This window comes from Hyperolius riggenbachi, chromosome 5 (genome assembly GCF_040937935.1).
Source record: "Hyperolius riggenbachi isolate aHypRig1 chromosome 5, aHypRig1.pri, whole genome shotgun sequence".
NCBI lineage: Eukaryota > Metazoa > Chordata > Amphibia > Anura > Hyperoliidae > Hyperolius > Hyperolius riggenbachi.
Genome location: NC_090650.1, coordinates 402,119,044 through 402,128,855, shown reverse-complemented (window position 1 = coordinate 402,128,855; position 9,812 = coordinate 402,119,044). Strand labels below are relative to the sequence as shown.

The 9,812-nt window shown below is 44.2% G+C and overlaps 1 protein-coding gene across 1 annotated transcript in view; it reads right to left on the bottom strand.

Annotated features, from left to right (window-relative positions):
- Nucleotides 1–2,229: 2,229 nt before the first annotated feature.
- The window catches only part of LOC137519449 (fibrocystin-L-like), a 43,500-nt gene continuing 35,917 nt past the window's right edge, over nt 2,230–9,812 (bottom strand). Inside the window, exons 7-9 of the mRNA XM_068238403.1 lie at nt 7,389–7,505; nt 2,654–2,803; nt 2,230–2,358 (exon numbers count right to left, since the gene is read on the bottom strand). Of these exons, the coding sequence (XP_068094504.1) occupies nt 2,230–2,358; nt 2,654–2,803; nt 7,389–7,505 (396 nt within the window). The remainder of the gene's footprint in view (nt 2,359–2,653; nt 2,804–7,388; nt 7,506–9,812) is intronic.

Here is a 9,812-nt window from a genome sequence, read left to right as displayed (position 1 = left end):
AATTTTTAGCTGCATTTTTAGCTAAGCTCCACCCATCAAAGAGAAAAGCCCAGGCTTTTTTCCCTTATGCTGTGCAGAGCAGGATGGGATTTCCTATGTTGTTATTCACGTTGCCTAGCAACTGGGAGAGGTGGTCAGGACATAGGACAGTTGGAATTGTGTCTCATGCTCCCTGTCGCCTCCTTTCAACCAAAAAGATGGCTGCCATCATGAAATCAAACATTTGCCTGTTCTTTTAAAACAGGGTGGGTAAGAGATTATATTACCTATCTATTTTAATTAACATAACTAATGTAACTTAAAGTGAAAGTTTACCATTTAAAAAAAAAAAAAAAAGCCAGATACTCACCTAAGGAGATGGAAGGCTCGGTCCTTATGAGCCTTCCCTCTCCTCTCCCAGTGCCCGGTCCCGCGCAGGATCACCCGTGGCAGTATTCGACCAGTTCGGTCAAATACTGCCACTTCCGCAGCCGAAGGGATGTTTCGGAAGCCTTCGGGAGCACTCGGGCTCCCGAGGACGGGGCCGCTCCATAGTACGCATGCGCGAGCGCCCTCTATGACGCACTCACGCATATGTAGTATGGAGTGGCCCGTCTTCGGAAGCTCGAGTGCTCCCGAAGACCTCCGAAGTCCCTGCGGCAGCGGACGCGAACGGGGGAGCCAGCGCAGCACCGAGGGCACCGGGAGAGGAGAGGGAAGGCTCATTAGGACCGAGCCTTCCCTCTCCTTAGGTGAGTATCTGACTTTTTTATTTTTCTAGCGGTAACCATTGGCTTTAATGACAGTATGTTTGTTTAGGCTGGAGTTCCTCTTTAAGGTCTATGTTCTCAGCTTAGTGATGGCAGTAGTTTGGTGTCTGTTAATGCACAACCTGCAATCTGCATTCAGGTATTGATTTAATCTTTCAGATGCTGTACATAAAAAAAATGCACAAAATTAACTCTGAAACATACCTGTTACCCTGAGCCAGGGGGTAGCTGAAATCCTGAACTGTGGAAGTAATGTAGCCAGAGGAAGTTGAATATTGAAAGTTGAGACGAATCACAGAGGATACATATCCTTTATAGGCAAAACAGAGCTAGGAGAAGAAATAAAGCACTGTGTTTAGATAAGATGCCCCCAGAGTTCAAATTAAAGCGGATCCGAGATGAAAAACTAACTATAACAAGTAACTTGTCTATATATCTTCCCTAAAGTTTAGATAGTTTACACAGCAAATCTAGCTGCAACCAGCTTTAATAGAATATGATTATTTCTTCCTGTGATACAATGACAACAGCCATGTTGTTTGTAAACATTACACAGAGGCAGGCTTATCTGCACCATCAGCACTCAGACTGTGAAAAAAACCTAATCCCCCCTCCTCCCTCCTCCTCTCTGCCTCTGAAATCTCTGGCTAGTAATACCTCCCCCTCCTCCTGCCCAGAGTGAGCTCCCATGAGCCCTTGCTACTGTCAAGGCTCTCTGAAAAACTGTGGGTGGGGCTTTTTTAGTTTATAGGGAATTAGAGTATTAAAACAAAAACAAAAAAGTATTTGGCTTAAGGAATGCCCTATAAACTATATGTAAGGAACATAATTATGCAATGAGTAAAAGTTCATCTCGGATCCACTTTGACTTACTACTGAAGTGTCAGTCAGTCAAATCATAAACATATAACTTACCTATTGCCACTTCCTCCGAAATTCCATTAACATAACTCAAACCTATTCAAGCTAAGATCACCCCAAACCACTCATTATTATCCAGCGAGATTGGGTGGGGCTGGTTGTGGTAGTGGTGGTGGTTGGGGTATGCAGCCACATTTGCTAAGTGGGAGGGCAGTTATGCTGGTAATTATTGTTATGAGAGAGAGAAGTGGTGATTGCCAATTTTTTGGTCCACATTTGTGGGGGTAGGTAGCCGGTCTTGCGGGGGGGCTTTTGGGGAATAAGGCTGGATCATACGAGTTGGGGGAGGGTCATGGGGTGGGGGGTGGGGGAGCAACAGAGGAAGGTTTATAGAACCTATGGAGGGGAGCCCTGTGAAATTTTTGCAAGGATCACCTAAATGTTTGTAGTTACCCGTATGTGTATCCTCTACTATACTGTGCTGTGGAAGATGGTGGCTCAAATACATTTTTGGAGGAAAATAGAAAATTACACCAACCTGTTTGATATCTGCTTTTATTTTATCCAGGCCGGTGGTTGCATTTTTCAGGTGAAAGCTCGAGAGTCCCTGGCGGGTGGGCTAGGTGGCTAGATTCAAACAAATGTCTGCTTTCGACCAAACCAGGCTCGGCCTCTCGCCGTCATCCTTGATACAGTTGACAACAGATTGAGCCAAAAATGGTCGGGTAAAAAGCAGACTTCTGTGCCACTGTGTGTGGAAGGCATGTTTAATTAGGAGTGTCCTAATGTACTTAAGCCCCAGATGTGAGTATATGTACTCATTTTATCTTGGCTACAATTGCTATTAACCTTTTAGCAGCCAAATAAAGTTTTTACGTTATTTGGCTGTGGGGCTAAATTTTTCCTGCTGCTGGGGAAAGGTTCCTTCCCTAGCCTGGCAGGCTAGGCAGCGGATGCAGACTCGCAGAGCGGTGCAGGGAGCTTTTATAGCAGGTTTTTAACAGGTCTCAAAATAACAGAGGTGCTAGAATATACATTCCTACCTTCTTAAAGGAAGATACTTTGATAAGACCATATTGTTCTAAAGTTGTTGTCTTAGTTTCTGAATAATCATACAAGACTTGAGGGTTCTTCAGGGAATATCGGCCACAGTATGGTTCAGTCTCAGCAGTCAAGAAGCCCCTATATGAAGACTGTATAAAAAGTAATCAGTTAAAGTAACTGGCATTAGATCTTAAGTGTCAACAATGTCTAGTGACCAATATATCGAACTCTAACCACCAAGATATTACAGTGTCTGCGGAGTGAGAAAGCTAATACTGACAACGCTTTCCTGCCATGATGATGATTGTTGGTTTAATTATCTAGATGACCAGAATGTGTGTGTTAGCAACTTCCCCACTAAGCAATTTTCACATTTCAGTGTAGCTTCCATTCATTCAGCAATTGGGTTGATTCATAAAGCTTTACCATATTCGGTAATGCAGAAAACATTACTGACTTTACCGCGCACTTAGGAAAATGTCAATTCATAAAGGCTGTTCCCGCATGAAAAGCTGAAATTATCGAGCAGTGAGGTAAATTACCGACTTGTGCGGTAAATACCTAAACAAATTTCAGTAAATGTCATTTCATGAAAATTAGAACAGACGGTAAAGCCATGAAACAATACCATCTGCTTTGAAGTGGTGAAAATAGTGCCGAGTCTGTGCGAGGAGACTGTGCTGGGAGTCGTGACTCACGAGCAGAAGCAGTGAGAGCTGTGACTGACAGGAGCAGGGAGCCAATAGAAACAGCCCCTTTTTTCTGCAAGTCCGAATGATGGAATCTGATAGGACCCGCAGCCTTCTCAAGCAGCAGCAGAGCGATTGGAACAAAACAGGCTTCCACTATATACCTTCAGTGGTTTAACATCTTAGGTCCCTGTTTGAAGATGTGTAGGAGCTACTGGGGAAAATCACCTAAGCATGGCATGTGTAAAGTTTCTTAGAAGTTAATCTAGGCTGTGGCAATTAAACAGCATGTAAAGAAAGACAAATAGACAGATCAAGAGCAGATTCAGAGCAAGCAGAGGCAGTAAAACAAAACATGCACATCTAAAGGAATGTCTGGGATGCCTCTTCTATTGTAATGCCCTCACTGCACGGAACAGATTGTAACAACACAGAGACACTCCACTCCCTTCTTATCTGCTGTTATGAACAGGTTTTTGTCAATGGTCTTAGGTAATTTACCAAACTTCTACTGCACCTGTGAAAGTTTTTATGAATTAGCACACAAAAGTCTAAAATACCGAATGCAGATTTTTTTTCACACCGCTTTTTATAAATCGACCTCAATAACTTTATTACTACTTATTACACCTAAATGATCTATACATTGTTTTATTTATCACAAATTAGGTGGTACTTTTTGCAAAGAATTACTTTATTTTATATGCATTTTAAAGGGAGTAAGAAGAAATAAATTAAATTATTTTTTTTCTCAGTTTTCAGCCACTATAGTTTTAAAATAAAATGCACAGCTGTAATTAAAACCAGGGCCGGATTTCTGGAAAGTCCAGAAAGGCCACGGCCTAGGGCGATAAAATTAGATAAGATAAGAAGGGCGGCATGACTTGGAGAGAGAAGAGGTCATATGTCAAAGTAAATCATTTCTTCTGGTCCCGCAGCGCAGCCATCCAGCGCCCTGCTCTGCACTAATAGCTGAATTCCAGAGTTCCCCAATCCCTGCATCTCTCTCTCACTTCCTGATGTGTTAAAACAATCAGGATCAATCATAACGGTCTCCTGATAATCCATTCCTTTCTTTGTATGATAGACTTACAGATCGATGTGAGGAATACCAGAGAATTACATTACAAAGCAGATAGAACTAAGTTCCGCTGAGTTTTAATGTAGGCATTCCCAAACATCAGAGAGCTCTGCAGTTTCTTCACCTCTTTTACAGCTTTGACCCCAGCAGCTGTTAATTTATCTAATCGTAATTTATGACGGTCTTTCTTTTTTTTTTTTTCTAGTAGCACTGGTCACTTCTCTTCCTTAGTTAACTCTTTCCTGACTCATTTTCTGTCCTGCAGGTCCTACCATCTATGAGACTGCAGGATAAAAAATGCTGTTTTCTTCCCTTTCATTGCTAAACTGTTATTTTAAATACACCTGAGCAGTGGTGCTCATCCAATATTTGGGTATCCGAACTACCCAGATAATCTGAACTTTTTCCACTATCCGAACTTTGAATAGCAATTCGGATATTTTTTAAAATCTGAATAGCACTATCCGAGCAAACTCGGATTTCCCATCTGAGAGAGAGAGAGAGGGATTGTAAGTCCCCACATCATTAAAAAAACATGATGCTACATGCCTCATTTACCCTAAAAAACGTTTTAAAGGCAATTTAAATAAGCCTTCTTCAGACTTTGTTCCCGTATACTGCCAATATGTTAGCGCACACCACCATATGTACATTCAGCATTCAAAAGAGATGCATAGATTTTTCAGCAAATATAAATATATGTCATTCAGATGCTTTAAAGTGGAGCTGAACTCTTGCACAGGACAGAAGGAAAACAGAGAAAAGTACCATTTATGTATTTAGAGAGCCTGTCTAATTCCCCCTCCTCTGTGTCACAAGTTGTAATTTGATCTCTACACTGTGTCACCCGACTGCCACAACAGCTAAGCTCATTTGAAAGCACAGGATGCTAAAAAAAATATGTCTGCTTCCATAAAAGCAGGAAGTAGACACACTGCAGATTTATTGCAGGATTTGTATCAGCTGTAACAAAAATGTTTTTATTGAAAGGTTCTGTTGTTGCGTATCTTTTAGAGCAGAGAGGAAGTTCTGAGTTCAGGTCCACTGTAATTACAACAGAACATCCAAAGTGAGTCTTGACAGGATGTTTGCTACTTACCTGTTCTCTGTTTTGGATGGGCTTCTCTCCATTGCACTGCCCTTCCACCTGTTTGTGGCTCCGACTGCAGCCAGTCGCACAGAGGACAAAGAAGCAGTGCATGCTCTGGCCACTCGCGCTCCCTGTAATTTCTCGCTCCTGCCCAGATGTGCACAGCAACCGAGGCCAGTACAGTGTTATGCATTCTTGACAAGTACCGGTCATACATCAGCGTCATTTCTCAAGTATGCAAGCCCAGAACACTATCGGCTGCTGTGCACATTCGGGCAGGAGCGCAAATTACAGGAATTATTTGTTGAATGGGAGGCAGAGCAGCACAACTGAGATGGGCCCATTCAAACCAATGATCGCTGGTCAGAGTGTTGGACATTTTTTTTTGGGGGGGGGGGGGGGGGGGGCGCTTGGTGACAGCAGGCCTAGGGCTCTGGAAAGTACAAATCCGGCCCTGATTAAAACCCATACTTTTTATTTGCTTATTTGTCCCGCTAATTTCAAAATTGAAATAATGTTCCTAGTACAATTAATTGAGACTATATTTAATTTGGAAATTAAGGTGTGTCTGTGCCGGAACAAACGATACTCCGGTCCCCTGCAGCGAGTCAATTTCGTTATTGCCGACTGGCCAGTTGATGGCCACTGCACCTGCGCAGCCCTGGCCACGTGCCTCCTCGATCACTGACTCGCTGCTGGGGACCAGAGGATCAATTTGTCCCAGCGTGGCACAGGGTGGCTGCAGGACACTGGGAGAAGAATCACTTTACGTGTGTTATGGAACGGTGGATGCTCAGCTCATTGTATAGCACTGTCGCTAGGCAACCCGCCTACACATCAAAGGATATCTTCCTAATGAGTTATGTGCCTCTCTCTGCTCGAGAGAGAACATGCGGCTTGTGCTGAATGAGCCACACGTATCCACACACCCCCTCGTACGTCATCAGCCATGACGCTGAACATGCTGTCATGCTGTTCTCCAGTGGGATTAGAACTAGGTTATGGGGGGGAGCCCAAGCTTACATAGGAAGCGTTCCATCATGGAGATGCTTATAAGGATTTTTCTCTGGTTACATTTGTGCACGTTAGGCCTTAGAGGAAGCACGGCACATCGGAACGGTCGTCAGGCCATGCACCACCCGGTAACACTTGATAAAGGCCATAGGCCGAAACGTTGTGTGTTGTTTTGTGCTATGGTTCAATAAATACTGCAATTTGCTTAAATCCAGATGGAGACCCAGCCATCCTTCTTTTCATGCACCACCGGTACCCACTGCCCTTCCAGCACCCCCTCATCTACCACAATAAGTGTACTGGTTACATGTTTTTAACTGTTTATGTATTGTATGCTTATCATTGACAAATAAAGCATAGTAGTAACAAGCCTGTTCGCTTCGTCTCTTTGGCTGTTGAACGTAGCCCTATCCCATACATCCCATAGATCCATATCAATCCCTGCCACGCACTGATGAGTACCAGAGAATCCTAAACAGGTTGTCTGCATATTGGGTTGATGTTGCTCTGTAAAATGTAAAAGCTGTAGGTTCACTATACTGTAGGTTCAGGATATGAACCTGGATTCAGCGGCAAAATTAGTTAATTTGCATATTCATGAGTGATGCATCATGGGAAACCGCAGTTGGTCACTTAAAGCTGAATTATCACAAACACCTTCTGTTTTAAGAAGTTACACTGTTGCTTTTCAGTATGAGCTTTTCAGTCTCTTTTAGTCCACTATACCTTCCTAGTGGTTCTGGGACACCATGAGCTACCTGGGTATTCTGTTTTAGCATGTAAAAGCAAACAAATGTGAAAGTCTAAGTAGGAGACTCTACGTTTAGAATAATTCCCCATTAAAATGTAGATTTTCTTACCGAAAGTGTGAAATCGGTTTCATAGTTTCTGAAGTATTTCACCGATGGGCCCTCTTTTTGTTTGGCGATGACATCTAGACACTGGCCAGAAACCATATCCCACACGGCCGCTTGTACCTGGAGAAATAGTGTTTTAACAAATTAGGACAACACAGTTACTTAATTGCTCAGACAGGTGTAGCACTCTTCAGGTAAACAGTGACGATGTGCCAGGTGGATCAGGCAGCACTCCTGATCAACAAGTCCAAAGAAGTAGAAGACCAGCACCATCCAAATGTATATTATTGCTCTTTTATTCAATCAGACATCACAGCACAAAACAACCTCATTTCGGAGCAAGAGCTCCTCTTTCAAGCTATGCTGCGTGTGTGCAAACAGTACACAGTACGCAGGGGCAAACACAGGATTTTAAAGGGGGGGGGGGGGGGATTCCTGAAAAGTCTCCCTCAGCCGCGCACAATACAGTCTAATAATATGGTAGGACATCATGCTGGGTACACATAATTCTAATTCCCGTCCAACTGACAGGATCTGACAATTTTTTTCTAGATGCCTGATCTACTCCCGATCGACGAAGGGGTCGATCAGGAGCAGTTCGGATACAGATAATATTTTTAACATGGGTAATGAAGGGGAAAGTGAAGCATTTACTCAGCAGGAGCACAGGGCTGTGCTCATACCTAGCTCTGTGCTTTGTTAAGTCCCCCAGAGCTGCTCCATGCTCTGTACCAGTGTCGGACTGGGAGGTGGAAAAGCAGAGGAAAACCACCTGCTGGCCAAGCAGCAGTAACCCTGTGTTATCACTCACAATAAAAATCTGCAGCAAGTCTTCACTATGAGCAGCAATACCGGATTACTGCTGCTTGGCCAGCAAATGGATTTCCTCAGCTTTTCCAGCTCCCAGTCCCTCAGTGCTCTGTACACACACTGCTGCTCCATGCTCTGTGCAGACGTTGCTGCTCCATCCAAAGGTAACTGTAGCAGGGAAAGAAAGGGGGCGGTGCTGTGAGCTGCAGGATGCCTGCAGATATTCTGGTGTCTCAACTTGTGCCTGTCCCAAGACACGGCACCGCCCTGGCCTGAGGGGGGATTCTAGGCAGCTGCAATCCCATCTGCGTTTGCCTATGGTACACAGTTACTTAAAAAATATGACTTTTATGTAGGTCTAGGTCTGAAAGAGCACATTTTTTCAAGTTCTGACTTGCAGCAAATTGGCCCAAATGTCGCTGAGCAACATTAGCAAGATCTGCAGCCAGATTTCACTCTTTACACTGAAGTCAGTATTGCCAAGCGACCGACTTCTGCAGTTAACTGCAAAGCCCCCCATACATGCAAGATCAAGATTAGAGATTGACGACCAATCAGAAGTTTGATGAAAATCTCAGAAACCAACCAGTGTTGATTATGTAATCCAAATTCAAAGCGCACAGTCCTTCAGTTTGTATAAAACTTATTTCACCACTCGTGCTTCAGCACATATTCAGCTTGCTTCACTAACCGGCGCTAAGCCGGTTAGTGAGCCTAAATACATTGTGGGCGCAAACCAGGGCGATAGTAGGCTTGTGCCCACATATCGCGCACAGCCCTGCTCAGCGGTGCACCAATAATAGTGTGCGGTGCAGCGATAACGTTGCACCTGCTGCCCTGTAAACGTCGCAACCCAGTGCGCCGAAAACGGCGCATCGGGTGCCCCTGAAACGGCGCGTCAAAGTAAAAAGTTACTTAATGTGCAAAAAGTAGCTTTGTGGGCACTAACAGCCGCGCAAAGTTACATTGCGCATAGCCCCGTTTAGTGCGCGCACAGCGTGGTGCACCAGTAATAGTGCGCGGTGCGACGATAACGTTGCGACAATAACTTGCACCCACACCGGGTGCGATGTTTACAGGGCAGTGGGTGCAATGTTATCGTCGCACCGCACACTATTACCGGCGCACCACGATGCGCTCACTTAGCGGGGCTAAGCGCGATGTAGCTTTGCGCGGCTGTTAGTGCCCGCAAAGCTACTTTTCACGCAATAAGTGACTTTTCACTCCGGTTAGTGAATCAAGCCCATACTGTGGCCACCACCTGGGAAAGTAAACTTACATGGATCGCCTTCTCTTCCTCACCCTACCAATTTTGCATTTGCAAAAGCGAAATCGGTAGTTTGAAGCGGAGATACTTAAATTTCTTGTGCCTTTTCCTTATGCAAACTGGGACCAGTGCATTGGAGGAAAATACGACTTCGGTGTGTGGACAAGCCTGGATTGTGCTGTGAGCACCTGGGGAGGAGAGCTAACACGCTAAGTGACCCTGTGTTTGGGTCCATTTTAATGAGATGAGCACATTTACAGTGCATTACATTAATTGGAATACATTCATTTTTTTCCTCAGAATTCTACACACAACACCCTATAATAACAAAGTGAAAAAGTTTACTTGAG